This window comes from Ranitomeya imitator, chromosome 7, assembly GCF_032444005.1.
Source record: "Ranitomeya imitator isolate aRanImi1 chromosome 7, aRanImi1.pri, whole genome shotgun sequence".
Lineage (NCBI taxonomy): Eukaryota > Metazoa > Chordata > Amphibia > Anura > Dendrobatidae > Ranitomeya > Ranitomeya imitator.
In genome coordinates this window covers 106,571,592-106,593,121 of record NC_091288.1, presented here as the reverse complement: position 1 = coordinate 106,593,121, position 21,530 = coordinate 106,571,592, and the positions used below count along the sequence as shown (strand labels likewise).

At 41.0% G+C, this 21,530-nt stretch overlaps 1 protein-coding gene across 1 annotated transcript; it reads left to right on the top strand.

The window, feature by feature from the left end:
- The first annotated feature begins 831 nt into the window (after positions 1-831).
- LOC138644844 (gamma-crystallin 1) lies at positions 832-19,761 on the top strand. Its single transcript, XM_069733732.1, has 3 exons — positions 832-894; positions 1,303-1,545; positions 19,423-19,761. Exons 1-3 carry the CDS (start codon positions 886-888, stop codon positions 19,696-19,698), a joined length of 528 nt encoding a protein of 175 aa, XP_069589833.1. The 5' UTR covers positions 832-885; the 3' UTR covers positions 19,699-19,761.
- Positions 19,762-21,530: the final 1,769 nt, after the last annotated feature.

Here is a 21,530-nt window from a genome sequence, read left to right as displayed (position 1 = left end):
CTGCCTTCTTTTCTGCTTGCTTTCTAAAACTGAACATGGACAAAACAGAATTCATCATCTTTCCCCCATCTCAGTTTTCGGGCTGTGTGCTTAGGTCGCGTGCTCGCTCACGGTCTCTTAAAGAGACAACACGCATTTTTCAAAAAGTGCTTCTGACCAATGGCATTTTAATGATCACTATTTCTAGCCCCTCCACCATAGGGGGTGTGCCGGAGCAACAAGTATCAGTCACTCTCCGAGTGTATCCTCACCCATCCCTTGCAGACTGTGAGACATCAGGGGCAGGGTCCTTCCTCCTTCTGTACCTGTTAGTGCCTTGTTTTTTGCTCATGTTTATTGTAGTTGTCTATATTTGCCCCCTTTTCACATGTAAAGCGCCATGGAATAAATGGCGCTATAAAAATGTATAATAATAATAATATTAAAGCATCAAAGCTATAGCCACAATGGACATTTAATGCACAATTCTTTAATGAAAACTTCATAGAAAAAAAAACAATTAACTAATTCTCATCTTTACATTTATCAAATTAATATATTTTAATTTAAATAGTTAGTGAAACAAATATCTAATTTAAAGCGATCTTTCCCATGCTGTGCTGTTATGGAAAGTTGCAATAGTATGTGCCCTCACTGTGCTGATTATTTACTGACAGTAGCAAATAAACGTGACCCAGGATAATTAAAAGCTGACAAAGAGAGGTATACAAAGACTGAACATTCTCGGCTTTAATATAGAGTGAAAAGAGAAATACTATACATTGTTTGTACTAGGCGGCGTGTCTATTGTACTAGTATTGCAGATCCAGCAAAGGACATAGTATATAAGAGCAGCTCTGAGTTATTCCACATCACTGAGACCTCAACAGAGATTCTCCAGGCAAAATGGGCAAGGTAAAGTTATTGGTCATTTGTCACATAAAACATATTGGTTTTTTTTACTACTTATTAATACACAGTATTTTCAAATGCAATCTTTATTTGAGCAGCAATGCTTTTCAGAAAGCCGTTCTTGACCCTATCTTGATATTATCGTCATGTTTCAAGATTCTACCAATTAAGATAAATTGAGCCTCATTTAGTATAATTGTAATATACAAACATATACTGGTTATATTGAAATCTAGTGTTGGTTTAACATCAACATTAGAAAAACACTTTGTTTCAAAAGTACACATATAAATAAAAATAAAAATGAGGCTTTATAAAAAAAATCAATTAAATCCTAAATTAATTTCCCTTTTTTTATTCTGCAATATATCTCCTGTTTTCATTAATAGATTTAGATTTTTTTTGTTCCAGATCATCTTTTACGAGGACAGGAACTTCCAGGGCCGCTCTTATGAGTGCAGCTCTGACTGTTCTGACCTGAACTCGTACTTCAGTCGCTGCAATTCCATCCGTGTGGAAAATGGAAACTGGATGTTATATGAACGTCCCAACTTCACTGGACACCAGTATTTCCTAAGGAGGGGAGAATATCCTGACTTTCAGCAGTGGATGGGACTAAATGATTCTATAAGATCCTGTCGCATTATTCCTCAGGTAACAATACTATCTTTTATTAGAATCATTATTGTCATTTAATAGCGTCAAGTAAACTCCTGCAAAAATTGGTTTTAGGTTCTAAAAATTATCTAATTGGAAGATAAAGGTAACATCTGTAGCCTGAAGGCTCAATTAACACTGCAGCTGCGTCTTTTTGTCCAGTTCTTTGTGTTTTTCGCCTGTTTTTCGTTTGTGCATAATTTTTATTTTAACATATGATTTTTTTAAAGGCCTATTTTGTGTGTCCACTTGCTTGTTTTTTAAGTTCATCATTATGAACAGGATTAAGGATTTCCAGATGTTTCAGTTGATTCATGAATTACCACTTTAAAAACTAACACAATTTGGCAGTAATGTGCTCTAGAAACCTGTAAAATGATTTATGTACACCAGATATTTTTGCTCCATATTTCAAAACCTGTGATTTTCTTTAGATCAAAAGTTCTAAAATAAATCAAAAATAAAAATAACAAGCCATCTTTAATTTATCACAAATTCCATTCGTTTTGTGTGCTTATCTGAAATTTTTTTTAATGCTTTGCACCTTTTTTTCGTTTGTGCCATCTTTATCTTTCCATTTTTCGCTTTTGTGAAGTCTGTTTTATGCAATACGTGTTTGGCCGTTTAGAGTTTCCAGATGTTTTCACCTGACTCATCATTTCCAAAAGTAGCTAAATTTGCAAATGTGCTCCTGTGCCCCATTAAGTGATTTGTATGTTTGGCCAATATTTTGTGTGGCTTTTTTAAAAAAAAATGCTTCCTTTGCCCTTAAATGTCACAAAAACATTTTAAACACAAAAATATAGACCTTTTGGACACTAAGCACAATTTTGTAGAATTATGCACAAAAAAATCTACAGTAATCAATAAATTTGGTGCATTTAGATAGAACACTGCTGTCTAGAATGGATGTTCCACTTTTTGTCACTCCGCTAGTAGAGTGAATATGAAGCTATTTGTAAAACTTTTTTAAATGGTTCTCCAGCGATGATAGCAAACAGCTTACTATAAAACTTCACATTTATTTAAGAATTTGAGTGATCATGACTATGGCATGCTAGCCGAAACGCATTTTTTTTCTGTAATGCAGCACTGTTTCATGTAGACATGTTGTTCTTTTAAATATGCTTAAATAAATGTGAAGTGATACTTACCTGTTTTTCCATTATCACTGGAGAACCACATCTTTTTTCTACATATTTTTTTTTTCTGCCTGAATTAGGGCAACTCCATGTGCCATATTCTGCTGACAAGGTGCTTCACATTGTTCCCTCCCCCTTTTATTTTTAAATAGGTGCAGTTCATAAATCTGTCCTTATCAGCCTAGCTAACAATGCCAAGATTACACCCACATTAGTATACCTCCCAAATTTTGAAGAAGGGAAAGAGGGACAAAGTTTGCTGTGCGCATAGCGGCAAATTTTAGGCCACGCCTCTGACAACACCCATTTCACAAGTAGTCACACCCATATCCACTCCCCAACCACATCCATTTAGTACTGCTGATCACACTGTTTCATAGACAATAATTATAAGTTAAAAAATATGGCCACACAGTGCTCAATACTGTATAATGGCCACCCATGATGATCCATACTGTATAATGGCCACACATAGTGCTTCACACTGTATAATTGCTCCACATGATGCTCCATATTGTATAATGGCCACACATGATGCTCCATACTGTATAATGGCCACACATGATGCTCCATACTGTATAATGGCCACACATGATGCTCCATACTGTTTAATGGCCCCACATGATGCTGCGTACAGCATAATGGCCCCACATGATGCTGCATACTGTATAATGACTTCACATGATGCTTTGTACAGTATAATGGCCCCACATGATGCTGGGAACAGTATAATGGCCCCACATGATACTGCATACAGTATAATGGCCACACATGGTTACCCCACCCCTATCATTGCCCTCACACCACCATCATTGCCTTCTCCATCACTACACATATACACCTTTCAACGTACTCCCTCGCAGCAGCCGGCAGCTTCCACTCCCACGGCGCTGAATGATGTCATCCAGTCGCGCCGCACCGCTGACTGCTCATGTCGCTGCGGCTCCAGTACGCCACTGATAAAGACCTCTCCATTTCTCCTGTGCCAGTCAGTTTCAGAGCGAGGAGCAATATCTGCTCCGATCCGACACAGCTCCATACACCTTGTACACATGCGGCTCTGCTTCGTACACACACACACACACCCACGACTCCTCTCCATACACCTTACACACTGCTCCACTCCGTACACCTCGTACACACGCAGCTGCGCTCCGTACACCTCGTATACACGCGGCTGTGCTCTGTACACCTCGTACACATGCGGCTGCGCTCCGTACGCCTCGTACACTTGCGGCTGTGCTCTGTACGCCTCATACATATGTGGCTCTGCTCCATACACCTCGTACACATGTGGCTGCAGTCCGTACACATGCGGCTCACCTCCGTACACCTTGTACACACACAACTCTGCTCCATACACCTTGCACATGCGGCTCCGCTCCATATACCTCGTACACATGACTCTGCTCTGTACACCTCATTCACACACGACTCTACTACATCCACACTGTAATCTCCTCCTGACCCCACACATAAACTTACCCTCATCCAGCACCATGACAACCAGCAGAGTCCTGCATGCATACACGGAGGCTCCAATCATGTAACCCCTGACTCCACCCCTCCTGTGACCTCATCACAGGTCATGTGTGCACAGAGCAGCCATATATATGGTGTGCTGCTCTGCGGGTGGAGGGATGAGCAGATCTCCCAACCGTCCCGGATCCAGCGGGGCAGTCCTGATGAGGCTGAGGCTGACATTGCACTGCGGGAAAACTAATGTCCCGTCCATGACCGCAGGGGAGACTGTCAAAATTGGGACTGCCCCACTGGATCCAGGACGGTTGGGATGTCTGCATTAGTGTAGTAAGAAGAATAGTGTAAACCTGAAAAAGTTGCACACTTTTAAGCAAAGCCAGTGTCCAATAAAATTTGCAATTTTACATCACTAAAAAAATGACAAAAAAACCCTTGATATAAATGAAAACAACATTTTTAAAATATTTTTATTTATTCAGCATCAGCTGTAAGCACTTTGAGCAGAGATACTTGTGCTCTACTCCTTGGCTGCTATCGACAACTGTATTAAGGTGCCTGACAAATACACTTAGGCCTCAAGTACACATTCAGTATTTGGTGAGTTTTTTATCCCAGTATTTGTAAGGCAAAACCAGAAGTGGAATAGTCAGAGGAAAAGCATAATAGAAACATTTGCACCCCTTCTGCATTTATCACCCACTCCTGGTTTTGGCTTACAAATACTGGGATAAAAAACTAACCAAATACTGAATGTGTGCATGAGGCTTTAGGCTGGAGACACACTAGCGAATTAAAAATCGGTCTGATTTTGATGCATGAGAGGTGGACAAGTGCAATGTAATTGTCATATTAGTGTCATGCGTTTTTTGTGCGAGTAAAATCCGATTTTTCACACCTAGCATCCGTTTACATCAGAGTGCAGTGCGATTGCTATCTGATTGCAATGCAATTTTAACTTGAGCTTTTACATATTGCAATTCTCTATGTCATTTATACATCATTTTCAAATGAAATATTATTCAAAACATATATATATATATATATATATATATATATATATATATATATATATATATATGTATATATATACATATATACACACAGTACAGACCAAAAGTTTGGCCACACCTTCTCATTTAAAGATTTTTCTGTATTTTCATAACTATGAAAATTGTACATTCACACTGAAGGCATCAAAACTATGAATTAACTCATGTGGAATACTTTTTGTTAAATACTTAACAAAAAAGTGTGAACCAACTGAAATTATGTCTTATATTCTAGGTTCTTCACAGTAGCCACCTTTTGCTTTGATGACTGCTGAGCACAATTTTGGCATTCTCTTGATGAGCTTCAAGAGGTAGTCACCAGGAATGGTTTTCAATTCACAGGTGTGCCCTGTCAGGTTAAATAAGTGGGATTTCTTGCCTTCTAAATGCGGTTGAGACCATCAGTTGTGTTGTGCAGGAGTCTGGTGGATACACAGCTGATAGTCCTACTGTTAGAATTTGTATTATGGCAAGAAAAAAGCAGCTAAGTAAAGAAAAACGAGTGGCCATCATTACTTTAAGAAATGAAGGTCAGTCAGTCCGAAAAATTGGGAAAACTTTGAAAGTGTCCCCAAGTGCAGTGGCAAATGCCATCAAGCGCTACAAAGAAACTGGCTCACATGAGGCCCCAGGAAAGGAAGACCAAGATTCACCTCTGCTTCTGAGGATACGTTTATTAGAGTCACCAGCCTCACAAATCGCAGGTTAACAGCAGCTCAGATTAGAGACCAGGTCAATGACACACAGAGCTCTAGAAGCAGACACATCTCTACAACAACTGTATTAAGGTGCCTGACAAATACACTTAGGCCTCAAGTACACATTCAGTATTTGGTGAGTTTTTTATCCCAGTATTTGTAAGGCAAAATCAGAAGTGGAATAGTCAGAGGAAAAGCATAATAGAAACATTTGCACCCCTTCTGCATTTATCACCCACTCCTGGTTTTGGCTTACAATTACTGGGATAAAAAAACTAACCAAATACTGAATGTGTGCATGAGGCTTTAGGCTGGAGACACACTAGCGAATTAAAAATCGGTCTGATTTTGATGCATGAGAGGTGGACAAGTGCAATGTAATTGTCATGTTAGTGTCATGCGTTTTTTGTGCGAGTAAAATCCGATTTTTCACACCTAGCATCCGTTTACATCAGAGTGCAGTGCGATTGCTATCTGATTGCAATGCAATTTTAACTTGAGCTTTTACATATAGCAATTCTCTATGTCATTTATGCATCATTTTCAAATGAAATATTATTCAAAACATATATATATATATATACTAGCTGAAGAGCCTGGCGTTGCCTGGGCATAGTAAATATCTGTGGTTAGTTATAGCACCTCACTTCTCTTATTTTCCCATCACGCCTCTCATTTTCCCAATCACATCTTTCATTTTCCCCCTCACATCTCTCATTTTCTCCCTCACATCTCTCATTTTCCCCCTCACTCCTCTCATTCCCCCCTAACACTTGTCATTTCAACCTCACATTTGTCATTTTCTGATCACTCCATTATTTTTCCTCACTCCTCTCATTTTGCACTCACACCTTTTCATTTTCACCTCACACCTCTCATTTTCACCTCATCACCTCAGTATATACATGTTTGTCATCTCCCTTATATATAGTATACATCTGTATGTCATCTCCTGTATATAGTATATACCTGTATGTCATCTCCCCTGTATATATTATATACCTGCTGTGTGTCATCTCCCCTATATATAGTATATACCTGAATGTCATCTCCTCCTGTATATAGTATATACCTGTGTGTCATCTCCCCTGTATATAGTATATATCTGTGTCATCTCCTCCTGTATATAGTATATACCTGCATGTCATCTTCTATATATAGCATATACCTGAATGTCATCTCCTCCTGTATATAGTATATACCTGTAGGTCATCTGCTCCTGTATATAGTATATACCTGTGTGTCATCGCCTCCTGTATATAGTATATACCTGTATGTCATCTCCTCCTGTATATATATGTACCTGTATGTCATCTCCTCCTCTATATAGTATATACCTGTGTGTCATCTCTCCTGTATATAGTATATATCTGTGTGTCATCTCCCCTGTATATAGTATATACCTGTGTGTCATCTCCTCCTGTATATAGTATATACCTGTAGGTCATCTCCTCCTGTATATAGTATATACCTGTAGGTCATCTGCTCCTGTATATAGTATATACCTGTAGGTCATCTCCTCCTGTATATAGTATATACCTGTGTGTCATCTCCTCCTGTATATAGTATGTACCTGTATGTCATCTCCTCCTCTATATAGTATATACCTGTGTGTCATCTCCCCTGTATATAGTGTATACCTGTAGGTCATCTCCTCCTGTATATAGTATATACCTGTAGGTCATCTGCTCCTGTATATAGTATATACCTGTGTGTCATCTCCTCCTGTATATAGTATATACCTGTGTGTCATCTCCTCCTGTATATAGTATGTACCTGTATGTCATCTCCTCCTCTATATAGTATATACCTGTGTGTCATCTCTCCTGTATATAGTATATATATGTGTGTCATCTCCTCCTGTATATAGTATATACCTGTGCGTCATCTCCTCCTGTATTAGACCTCGTTCACACGTTATTTGCTCAGTATTTTTACCTCAGTATTTGTAAGCTAAATTGGCAGCCTGATAAATCCCCAGCCAACAGGAAGCCCTCCCCCTGGCAGTATATATTAGCTCACACATACACATAATAGACAGGTCATGTGACTGACAGCTGCCGTATTTCCTATATGGTACATTTGTTGTAGTTTGTCTGCTTATTAATCAGATTTTTATTTTTGAAGGATAAGACCAGACTTGTGTGTGTTTTAGGGCGAGTTTCGTTTGTCAAGTTGTGTGTGTTGAGTTGCGTGTGGCAACATGCATGTAGCGACTTTTGTGAGATGAGTTTTGTGTGGCAACATGCGTGTAGCAACTTTTTGTGTGTCGAGTTGCATGTGACAGGTTAGTGTAGCAACTTGTGTGCAGCAAGTTTTGCGCATGGCGAGTTTTGCGCGTGGCGAGTTTTGTGTGGTGCCTTTTGAGTATGTGCAAGTTTTGTGTGAGGCAAATTTTGCATGTGGCAATTTTTCCGCGTGTGCAAGTTTTGCGTGTGGCGAGTTTTCCATGAGGTGAGTTTTGCACTTGTGGCGAGTTTTGCAAGAGCCTAGTTTTTGCATGTGGCGAGTTCTGCGCGTGGCGAGTTTTGAGCGGCGACTTTTGTGTTTCGACTTTTATGTGGCGAGGTTGGAGAATGTGTGGTGAAATGTGTGCTGAGGGTGATATGTGTTCAAGCACGTGGTAGTGTGTGGCACATTTTGTGTGTGTGTTCATATCCCCGTGTGTGGTGAGTATCCCATGTCGGGGCCCCACCTTAGCAACTGTATGGTATATACTCTTTGGTGCCATCGCTCTCACTCTTTACATCCCCCTTGTTCACATCTGGCAGCTGTCAATTTGCCTCCAACACTTTTCCTTTCATTTTTTCCCATTATGTAGATAGGGGCAAAATTGTTTGGTGAATTGGAAAGCACGGGGTTAAAATTTCACCTCACAACATAGCCTATGACGCTCTCAGGGTCCGGACGTGTGACTGTGCAAAATTTTGTTTCTGTAGCTGCGACGCCTCCAACACTTTTCCTTTCACTTTTTCCCCATTATGTAGATAGGGGCAAAATAGTTTGGTGAATTGGAAAGCGCGGGGTTAAAATTTCACCTCACAACATAGCCTATGACGCTCTCGGGGTCCAGACGTGTGACTGTGCAAAATTTTGTTTCTGTAGCTTCGACGCCTCCAACACTTTTCCTTTCACTTTTTTCCCCATTATGTAGATAGGGGCAAAATTGTTTGGTGAATTGGAATGCGCGGGGGTTAAAATTTCACCTCACAACATAGCCTATGACTCTCTCGGGGTCCAGACGTGTGACTGTGCAAAATTTTGTGGCTGTAGCTTCGACACCTCCAACACTTTTCCTTTCACTTTTTTCCCCCTTATGTAGATAGGGGCAAAATTGTTTGGTGAATTGGAAAGCACGGGGTTAAAATTTCACCTCACAACATAGCCTATGATGCTCTCAGGGACCAGACGTGTGACTGTGCAAAATTTTGTTTCTGTAGCTGCGACGCCTCCAACACTTTTCCTTTCACTTTTTCCCCATTATGTAGATAGTGGCAAAATAGTTTGGTGAATTGGAAAGCGCGGGGTTAAAATATCACCTCACAACATAGCCTATGACGCTCTCAGGGTCCGGACGTGTGACTGTTGAAAATTTTGTTTCTGTAGCTGCGACGTCTCCAACACTTTTCCTTTCACTTTTTCCCCATTATGTAGATAGGGGCAAAATTGTTTGGTGAATTGGAAAGCGCGGGGTTAAAATTTCACCTCACAACGTAGCCTATGACGCTCTCAGGGTCCAGACGTGTGACTGTGCAAAATTTTGTGGCTGTAGCTTCGACGCCTCCAACACTTTTCCTTTCACTTTTTTCCCCATTATGTAGATAGGGGCAAAATTGTTTGGTGAATTGGAAAGCGCGGGGTTAAAATTTCACCTCACAATATAGCCTATGACGCTCTCGGTGTCCAGACGTGTGACTGTGCAAAATTTTGTGGCTGTAGCTGCGACGGTGCAGATGCCAATCCCGGACATACATACACACATACACACATACACACATACACACATTCAGCTTTATATATTAGATATATATATATATATGTATATATATATATATATATATATATATACACACAGTACAGACCAAAAGTTTGGCCACACCTTCTCATTTAAAGATTTTTCTGTATTTTCATAACTATGAAAATTGTACATTCACACTGAAGGCATCAAAACTATGAATTAACTCATGTGGAATACTTTTTGTTAAATACTTAACAAAAAAGTGTGAACCAACTGAAATTATGTCTTATATTCTAGGTTCTTCACAGTAGCCACCTTTTGCTTTGATGACTGCTGAGCACAATCTTGGCATTCTCTTGATGAGCTTCAAAAGGTAGTCACCAGGAATGGTTTTCAATTCACAGGTGTGCCCTGTCAGGTTTAATAAGTGGGATTTCTTGCCTTCTAAATGCGGTTGAGACCATCAGTTGTGTTGTGCAGGAGTCTGGTGGATACACAGCTGATAGTCCTACTGTTAGAATTTGTATTATGGCAAGAAAAAAGCAGCTAAGTAAAGAAAAACAAGTGGCCATCATTACTTTAAGAAATGAAGGTCAGTCAGTCCGAAAAATTGGGAAAACTTTGAAAGTGTCCCCAAGTGCAGTGGCAAATGCCATCAAGCGCTACAAAGAAACTGGCTCACATGAGGCCCCAGGAAAGGAAGACCAAGATTCACCTCTGCTTCTGAGGATATGTTTATTAGAGTCACCAGCCTCAGAAATCGCAGGTTAACAGCAGCTCAGATTAGAGACCAGGTCAATGACACACAGAGCTCTAGAAGCAGACACATCTCTACAACAACTGTTAAGAGGAGACTTTGTGCAGCAGGCCTTCATGGTAAAATAGCTGCTAGGAAACCACTGTTAAGGACAGGCAACAAGCAGAAGAGACTTGTTTGGGCTAAAGAACACAAGGAATGGACATTAGACCAGTGGAAATCTGTGCTTTGGTCTGATGAGTCCAAATTTGATATCTTTGGTTCCAACCACTGTGTCTTTGTGCGACGCAGAAAACGTGAATGGATGGACTCTACATGCCTGGTTCCCACCGTGAAGCATGGAGGAGGTGTGGTGGTGGTGGGGTGCTTTGCTGGTGACACTGTTTGGGATTTATTCAAAATTGAAGGCATACTGAACCAGCATGGCTACCACAGCATCTTGAAATGGCATGCTATTCCATCCGGTTTGCGTTTAGTTGGACCATCATTTATTTTTCAGCAGGACAATGACCCCAAACACACCTCCAGGCTGTGTAAGGGATATTTGACCAAGAAGGAGAGTGATGGGGTGCTACGCCAGATGACTTGGCTTCCACAGTCACCAGACCTGAACCCAATCGAGATGGTTTGGGGTGAACTGGACCGCAGAGTGAAGGCAAAAGGGCCAACAAGTGCTAAGCATCTCTGGGAACTCCTACAAGATTGTTGGAAGACCATTCCCAGTGACAACCTCTTGAAGCTCATCAAGAGAATGCCAAGAGTGTGCAAAGCAGTCATCAAAGCAAAAGGTGGCTGCTTTGAAGAACCTAGAATATATGACATAATTTCATTTTTTTCCCACTTTTTTGTTAACTATATATAATTCCACATGTGTCAATTCATAGTTTTGATGCCTTCAGTATGAATGTACAATTTTCATAGTCATGAAAATACAGAAAAATCTTTAAATGAGAAGGTGTGTCCAAACTTTTGGACTGTACTGTATATATATATATATATATATATATATATATATATATACTAGCTATTGAACCTGTTCTACGCCCGGGTGGCGAGCATTTATATTGGTATATGGTCTCCATCCAGTCATGTGCTGCTCCATCCTGCGCCCCCATCCTGTCAGGTGCTGCTCCATCCTGCGTCCCCATCCTGTCATGAGCTGCTCCATCCTGCATCCCCATCTTGTCATGTGCTGCTCCATCCTGCGTCCCCATCCTGTCATGTGCTGCTCCGTCCTGTGTCCCCATCCTGTCATGTGCTGCTCCATCCTGCGTCCCCATCCTGTCATGAGCTGCTCCATCCTGCATCCCCATCTTGTCATGTGCTGCTCCATCCTGCGTCCCCATCCTGTCATGTGCTGCTCCGTCCTGTGTCCCCATCCTGTCATGTGCTGCTCCATCCTGCGTCCCCATCCTGTCATGTGCTGCTCCATCCTGCGTCCCCATCCTGTCATGTGCTGCTCCATCCTGGGTCCCCATCCTGTCATTTGCTGCTCCATCCTGCGTCCCCATCCTGTCATGAGCTGCTCCATCCTGCATCCCCATCTTGTCATGTGCTGCTCCATCCTGGGTCCCCATCCTGTCATTTGCTGCTCCATCCTGCGTCCCCATCCTGTCATGTGCTGCTCCATCCTGCGTCCCCATTCTGACATGTGCTGCTTCCATCCTGCGCCCCCATTCTGACATGTGCTGCACCCATCCTGCGCCCCCATCCTGTCATGTGCTGCTCACATCCTGCGCCCCGTCCTGTCATGTGCTGCTGCCATCCTGCACCCCCGTTCTGTCATGTGCTGCCCTATTCTGTTATGTGCTGCTCCCATCCTGCGCCCCCGTTCTGTCATGTGCTACTCCCATCCTGCGCCCCCGTTCTGTCATGTGCTGCTCCCATCCTGAGCCCCCGTTCTGTCATGTGCTGCTCCCATCCTGACATGCCCCGTTCTGTCATGTGCTGCTCCCATCCTGCGCCCCCGTTCTGTCATGTGCTGCTCCCATCCTGCGCCACCATTCTGTAATTTGCTGCTCCCATCCATATGCTCCGTACACTGCTCCATAAAGGTTTATGGCCCCCATAAGATGCTCCATAGTATATGCCCCGTACACTGCTCTATAAAGGTTTATGGCCCCCATAAGATGCTCCATATTATATGCCCCGTACACTGCTCCATAAAGGTTTATGGCCCCCATAAGATGCTCCATATTATATGCCCCGTACACTGCTCCATAAAGGTTTATGGCCCTCATAAGATGCTCCATAGTATATGCCCCCGAACACTGCTCCATTATGGTTTATGGCCCCAATAAGATGCTCCATAGTATATGCCCTCATACACTGCTCCATTATGGTTTATGGCCCCCATAAGATGCTCCATAGTGTATGCCCCTTATGCTGCTGCGATATATGAAAAAAAAATACCATACTCACCTATCGTCGCTGGGCGCCGAGTGTCAGGGGCCTGAGCAGGCGGAGACACCGGTGCGCTGTGGGGGTCAGGTGCCGGAGTCGCCGCTAGCTCAGGCCCCTGACACTTGCTATATTCACCTGTCCCGTTCCAGCGCTGCGTGCCGCTTCGTGTTTCGGCTCCTCTGGCTGTGACTGTTCAGTCAGAGGGCGGCGCGCATTAAGTGCGTCATCGCGCCCTCTGAACTGTGAACGTCACAGGCAGAGGACCAGAACATGGAGCCGCACGCAGCGCTGGAACGGGACAGGTGAATATAGCTGATACTTACCCTACTGGCACGTCCCTGCTATCCGTTGGAGATCGCGGTGTGCGTTCAGTGTTTACGCATACAGCGATCTCCTGGGAGCGTCACTCTGTGCTGTTCAGACTGCGCCGGCGCTTGCGCTTGTGCAGTCAATAAAGGCTTCGGACAGAGTGACGCTCCCAGCGTTATATTATAGATATATATATATATATTTAAAATAGACCAGCAAATGATCTGCCGCGTACAGTATAGAATAGGTTAGAGTAGAATAGATAGAATAGATACAGTGGGGCAAAAAAGTATTTAGTCAGTCAGCAATAGTGCAAGTTCCACCACTTAAAAAGATGAGAGGCGTCTGTAATTTACATCATAGGTAGACCTCAAGTATGGGAGACAAACTGAGAAAAAAAAATCCAGAAAATCACATTGTTTGTTTTTTTAACAATTTATTTGCATATTATGGTGGAAAATAAGTATTTGGTCAGAAACAAACAATCAAGATTTCTGGCTCTCACAGACCTGTAACTTCTTCTTTAAGAGTCTCCTCTTTCCTCCACTCATTACCTGTAGTAATGGCACCTGTTTAAACTTGTTATCAGAATAAAAAGACACCTGTGCACACCCTCAAACAGTCTGACTCCAAACTCCACTATGGTGAAGACCAAAGAGCTGTCACTGGACACCAGAAACAAAATTGTAGCCCTGCACCAGGCTGGGAAGACTGAATCTGCAATAGCCAACCAGCTTGGAGTGAAGAAATCAACAGTGGGAGCAATAATTAGAAAATGGAAGACATACAAGACCACTGATAATCTCCCTCGATCTGGGGCTCCACGCAAAATCCCACCCCGTGGGGTCAGAATGATCACAAGAACGGTGAGCAAAAATCCCAGAACCACGCAGGGGGACCTAGTGAATGAACTGCAGAGAGCTGGGACCAATGTAACAAGGCCTACCATAAGTAACACACTACTCCACCATGGACTCAGATCCTGCAGTGCCAGACGTGTCCCACTGCTTAAGCCAGTACATGTCCGGGCCCGTCTGAAGTTTGCTAGAGAGCATTTGGATGATCCAGAGGAGTTTTGGGAGAATGTCCTATGGTCTGATGAAACCAAACTGGAACTGTTTGGTAGAAACACAACTTGTCATGTTTGGAGGAAAAAGAATACTGAGTTGCATCCATCAAACACCATACCTACTGTAAAGCATGGTGGTGGAAACATCATGCTTTGGGGCTGTTGCTCTGCAAAGGGGCCAGGATGACTGATCCAGGTACATGAAAGAATGAATGGGGCCATGTATCGTGAGATTTTGAGTGCAAACCTCCTTCCATCAGCAAGGGCATTGAAGATGAAACGTGGCTGGGTCTTTCAACATGACAATGATCCAAAGCACACCGCCAGAGCAACGAAGGAGTGGCTTCGTAAGAAGCATTTCAAGGTCCTGGAGTGGCCTAGCCAGTCTCCAGATCTCAACCCTATAGAAAACCTTTGGAGGGAGTTGAAAGTCCGTGTTGCCAAGCGAAAAGCCAAAAACATCACTGCTCTAGAGGAGATCTGCATGGAGGAATGGGCCAACATACCAACAACAGTGTGTGGCAACCTTGTGAAGACTTACAGAAAATGTTTGACCTCTGTCATTGCCAACAAAGGATATATTACAAAGTATTGAGATTAAATTTTGTTTCTGACCAAATACTTATTTTCCACCATAATATGCAAATAAATTGTTAAAAAAACAGACAATGTTATTTTCTGGATTTTTTTTTCTCAGTTTGTCTCCCATAGTTGAGGTCTATCTATGATGTAAATTACAGACGCCTCTCATCTTTTTAAGTGGTGGAACTTGCACTATTGCTGACTGACTAAATACTTTTTTGCCCCACTGTATATACACATAGAATAGGTGTAGATATATATATATATATATATATATATATACAGGGGTTGGACAAAATAATGGAAACACCTGGAAACATCAACAAAAGTTAGTTTAATATGGTGTAGGTCCATATTTTGCAGCGATTGCAGCCTCCATTCTCCGAGGTATGGATTCATACAAGGTGTGAATTGTCTCCAAAAGAATTTTAGCCCATTCTGCAGTTAAAACACCTTCCAGTTCTTTGAGCGACGATGGCAGCGGAAATCGACGACTAACTTGAATCTCTAAAATAGACCATAAATGCTCAATAATGTTGAGGTCTGGGAATTGTGGGGGCCAGATGAGATGCTCAACTTCATTAGAATGTTCCTCGTCCCATGCTTCAATGATTCTAGCTGTATGAATTGGTGCATTATCATCCTGAAAGATGGTGTTCCCCTCCGGGGACAGTGCTTGAACCATTGGATGCACTTGGTCGCCCAAAATGCCTAAATAATCTCGGCTGTTAATTCTTCCATGAAGGGATATCATTGGCCCGGCGGATCTCCACGAAATAGCACCCCAGATCATCACAGAACCTCCACCATGTTTTACGGTTGGGAGAAGGCAGTCTGGATGGAATGCTTCTTTCGGCTGTCTCCAAACGTACACTCGGCCGGAGGTCGGAAATAGGGTAAACGATGATTCGTCTGAGAATATCACATGTTTCCACTGCTCGAGGGACCAATACTGGAGGTTTCTACACCACTCTAAACACTTGGAAACATTTGTCATTGAGAGCAGCGGTTTTCTAATGGCAGCTCTTCCGTGGAATCTAGATTTATGCAGCTCCCGATGAACAGTTTTCGTTGAAACTGGGTTCTGTAGGTGTTCATTGAGCTCAGCAGTGATTTTCGGAGCCGTGGTCTTGCGATCCTCTCTCACAATTCACTTTAGAGTCCAACGCTCTCTCTCAGTCAACTTTGACTTTCGGCCAGACCTGTGCTTTGCTGCAGACGTTTTTCCTTCTCTTTCAAATGCAGTCATTACTTTGGAGACAGTACCTCTTGACACGCCAAGCATTCGGACACTTTCTGTTACACTAGCGCCTGCCATACGAGCACCAACAATTTGGCCTCTTTGAAAACCTGAGAGGTCTGCCATTGGTATCAGTTTCTCATCAATGTTCTTACAATTGTGTAAAACAAACAGTTAATTTCCATACACATATCACACAACACAAATAATCAACCACAAAACATTACTATATATCACGGTTTGCATGTTTATCACATGTTCGTAGATTATGATGCCAAAACGTTAGGTGTTTCCATTATTTTGTCCAACCCCTGCATATATATATATATATATGTAAGTGACACACATATATATGAACAATATAATGAAAAAAGTGTAGCACTCTCCAGCATGAATATGAAAGTCCTCTATTCACACATGTGCCATGGACAAAGGTTAGACGTGCAGGACATGTGAGACATGTGGGGGGGAGGGGAGAGGAAGAAGGCGGTTTTGAGATTACTCCCTGGTCAAGTTATCAAACAAAGGTCATTTCCTTTATAGGAGTCAAGAGCTTACAAATTGACACGTGCTGTGCAGGGTTACTCTTAAAAAGCAGAGTACAAATATTAACAGAATATATAACATTAGAAGAAATATATTTAAAGATGTCATTCTAACATATTCATAGAAAAACCGAGAGATCAATTCTGTCATTCAAACCAAGTGGACCTTGTGCATTAGCTCTTAAAATCCAGCGTGCTTCTTGTCTCAATAAAATGTTATCATAATTACCTCCTTATGGTGGATACTCAACTTCAGCAATGCATGCAAACCTTAAAGATTCAGGATTCGCATTGTTTTTCCTGAATATGTTTGATAAGCCGTAGCGATCCCTTGCCTGTAGCTATGGAGCGATAATGTTCACCAAACCGCTTGGTCAGCGGTCTGATTGTTTTACCCACATAAAAATGGCAACATGGACAAAGGAGAATATAAATTACACCTTTGGTTTGGCAACAAATATAATTATGTACCATATGTTTAATAGAACAAAACTGTATGGGATTAGAAGTTAAGTGTAAATGACAATATTTACAGTGCCCACATTTATAATTACCTTTTGGTAAATCAGAGCGCAACCAATTATTCTCAGAAGGGAGAAGACAATTATGCACTATTAGATCACCTATGTTGTCAGTTCTCTTATAAGCAAATTGTGGATTTAATGTACCCATTTGTTGAAAAACTTTATCTGAATTAATGAGGTGCCAATTTTTCCTAATGGCAGCCTGAACAACCTTATCCATAGGACTATGTTTAAAACAGAAGAATTTTTGTGTTTTCTTTCCTAGCGGTAAAATATCATGTTTTTTTCATTTTTTCATTCAGTAAATCTGTCTGAGAATTTTTTTTCACTCTTTCATGGGCGTCATCAAGCAGATTTAAGGGGTACCCTCTCTCCAGAAAGCGCGTTTTTAACTCTATAATCTGTTTATCAAAAGTATCTTCATCGTTATTAATTTTACACAACCTCAATATCTGACTATAGAGAAGTCCTTTTTTAGTATGCCATGGGTGACAACTTTTGTAATGGAGGATATTATTGGTAGCAGTTTGTTTTCTAAACACTTCTATTTTCAGTTCTCCATTTGGCACTTGGATCTTAACATCTTAAAATTCCAAAGTTTTTCCTCCAGACACGGAGGTAAAACACATATTATAAAGGTTGACCTTATTTAAATAACTGACAAAACTAACAAAATTCCCCTCACAGCCGTCTCAAATAATAAATATGTCATCCACGAAAGTAAGTATGAATATGTGTAAGATATGTTGGGCTGTAAACTACTGTGGAATGAATGAAATGCTGGGAGCGGAGCTTCAACAATTAACGGTGACGTCAACGGAGCTGCGCTCCCTCCCAGCATGAACTCAGATGAACACTTGAGCATGGGAAAATGCTAGCTGATTTTCCCACGCTGAAGAGTTCATTTGAGTTCATACTGTGAGGGAGCGCAGCTCCGGTGATGTCACCGCTAGTTGTCAATGCTCTGCTCCCAGCATTTCATTCATTCTACAGTTGTTTACAGCCGGGAGTGGTTGCATTAGCACCGCTCCCAGTTGTAAATTCAGGAATGTATCTTTGCGGCAGCGCGGTGTATAACTAGAAATTCCCTTTGAATACATGATCTATCTGTCTATGAAATATAAAGATATTTATATACCTATTCTATGTGTATATATGTAATCTATCTTTTATATTATAAACTGTCAGTGTGTTTTTTACATTAGCCACATATGAAATAGTCTGATTGCCGTATGTGGAGTCGGGAAGGAATTTTTTTCCCCAATGTGGAGCTTACTATTTGCCACATGGTTTTTTTTTGCCTTCCTCTGGATCAACATGTTAGGGCATGTTAGGTTAGGATATGGGTTGAACTAGATGGACTTGAAGTCCTCCTTCAACCTTAATAACTATGTTACTATGAAATGCCAGCGTTTCAAAGGACACATGGTGCGAGTGCTGTGCAATTTTTTTCTCACACCCATTTACTTTTATTGCGGGATGTGATCCGTTTTCTGATTACATTCGCAGCATGCTGCGATTTGTTTTCCAGCCCAATCGTGATCCGATTCGAGCTGGAAAAAAAAACCCAGATGAGCACACAATCATAGATTAACACTGGTCCGAATTCAATCCGATTTTTTATTGGACTGAATTTGTCCAATTTCATCGCAAGTGGGCATGAGCCCTTACTGAAGATTTCAGCAGAGATTTTAATAGGCAGATTGTCAGATGTGACAATGCCAAGCAGTGTTCAATGCTTGCAAGCTTTCTATTTATTCCTAGAAGTGGCAGGAGGAATTGATTGAAAGGTTGATGAACAATACACATGAGCAGGAAGATATGAATATTTTAATAGGTCTCTCTAAAAAATATTTTCTATTAAAACTTTGTAAACTATAACATTTATTAAAGATTTGAAGTTATCGACTATTACCATTGAAAATGAATGAGTGAAGGCGTGCCTGCTTGATTTCTTCTTCATTTAGACAGTTTTTCCCCATTTTGGGGATCTTACTGTACTATATTAACAGCAGTATTAATTGGAAAATTCAATGTGATTTGGGCACACAGCTCATACAAGTGCTGCAGAGGTGACCTGATATGAATTCTTTACTAATTTGCTTCTTTCTCACAGCATCGTGGATCCTCTAGATTGAGAATTTATGAAAGGGAAGAATTTAGAGGTCAGATGATGGAGTTCACCGAAGACTGCCCTCAAGTCCATGAAGAATTCAATTATCATGACATCCACTCCTGCAATGTCCTTGAAGGACATTGGATCTTCTATGAGCAGCCAAGCTACAGGGGACGCCAGTATTACCTGAGACCAGGAGAGTACAGGAGATACACCGAGTGGGGAGCCGTGACCCCTAAAGTTGGTTCTTTCAGGAGAGTTCAGGAATTATTTTAAACATATTTCATTAAATGTACATTTAACATGTTAAATACAAAATAAAGCTGAAAAGAAATCTAACATATAATGTGTTTTTAATATAATAAATGAATTTATTAATACCAATTGAAATCTACAAACCATAAAAGCCACTGTAGCGAACATGATCAAATTGCTCCGTTGTGAATTGACTGAGCCAAATTTTTAAAAAATGATAGGTTGGGTGAATTCTATTAATTTGGAAATTGATTCTCGCTGATAAAAAAAAAGCCCAGTGTCACGCGCACACACATGACTTCACGCATTGCTGAAGATTGCATAATCCAAAAAGCGAGCCCACACGACATTAGGCGACTCTACACAAGCTTCCCCTAACGCCTTCCTGCCATCACATAACATGGTCTAACTCAACCAATTAGAGGGAATTATCATGGGCACCATGAAATATGTGGACGGGGAGAGCAGAGCCACATAGTGATATTTAGAAATAGGGATAGAAAAACCTAAGTCAGATTGTGCTATTCTATTCCATTGCTAGAAAATAACTAAGGCATAAAAAATGTGACTGGTAGTCTCAGTCTGTGAATAATACACAGATTCCAGTGATGGGGAAGTGTTGGACTTGTACAGTCTGTGACACTGTAAATTCATTGATCTATGATATACTGCAGTACAGCAAATTATTAAGAGCATTATTTATTGTTGATGAGCTACAAAGAAAGAGGGAAATTTAAAGGGAAGCTGTCACCTGATTTATGCTACCTCATCTGAGAGCAGCATAATGTAGAAAAAGAGACCCTGATTCAAACAATGTATCATTTAGTTTACTGGGGGCAGCAGTTGTGACACAATCAGCCTTTTTAGAGGTAATATGTAGCAGAGCTCAAAAGCTACCCCGCTCACAGCACAGCTTTTTGTGTACATTGTCTATTGAAAGTGAGCTGATTATCACAGAAGGGGCAGAGTTGAACAACATGGCACAAGGGAGCTAGTCTGTGCAGTGATAATATCCTGGTGATAAAACATTAACTATATTGAAACAACAACATACATCCTAATAAGTGAGATATCATTGAAATCAGTGTCACAGCCCCTACCTCATGATGCCATCAGATTACATAGAAAAAACATGCTGACAAATTCCCTTTAGGTCCCCTCAGTTCTAATTTTCCTTCAGAAGAAAAATAGTGAAGCATTTTCTGTCAGAGAAGTATAGCTCCTGACTCTTGACTTTTGAGGCCATAAGCATTTTTGTATTTCTTTTAAATTTTATTTTTTTAAAGGGCTTTTGGTTTCTTTCAAAGACAAAAGAAAACTATTAATATTCCAGATATTTAAATGCAACTGTCTACCTCACAAAGTATGCGTGTTTTAAGAAAATGTTATGTCCAATATCACTAACGTTCACTCCACCTGAATACAGTGACCTTTTGCAGGTGCTTACTTTTAAGAAGTGGACTTACGTAGCTTTTCTTGTCACATTCTTTTTGTTCAAGGCCCTATGCAGAGTAATTATATTGTTTTTTAGTTTTGTTTTTTAAATCTTTAGAAATAAGCCACTGTAAATTTTTGCATACCTGTTTCAGTACATTTAACCCCTTTACCCCCAAGGGTGGTTTGCACGTTAATGACCGGGCCAATTTTTACAATTCTGACCACTGTCCCTGTATGAGGTTATAACTCTGGAACGCTTCAATGGATCCTGGTGATTCTGACATTGTTTTCTCATGACATATTGTACTTCATGACAATGGTAAAAATTCTTTGATAGTATCTGCGTTTATTTGTGAAAAAAACGGAAATTTGGCGAAAATTATGAAAATTTCGCAATTTTCCAACTTTGAATTTTT

Bases quoted from the DNA above. Each gene is read 5' to 3' on its own strand.
- LOC138644844 (XM_069733732.1), top strand. The intron at 1,546-19,422 runs GTAACAATACTA...TCTTTCTCACAG, and splicing joins CCTGTCGCATTATTCCTCAG to CATCGTGGATCCTCTAGATT.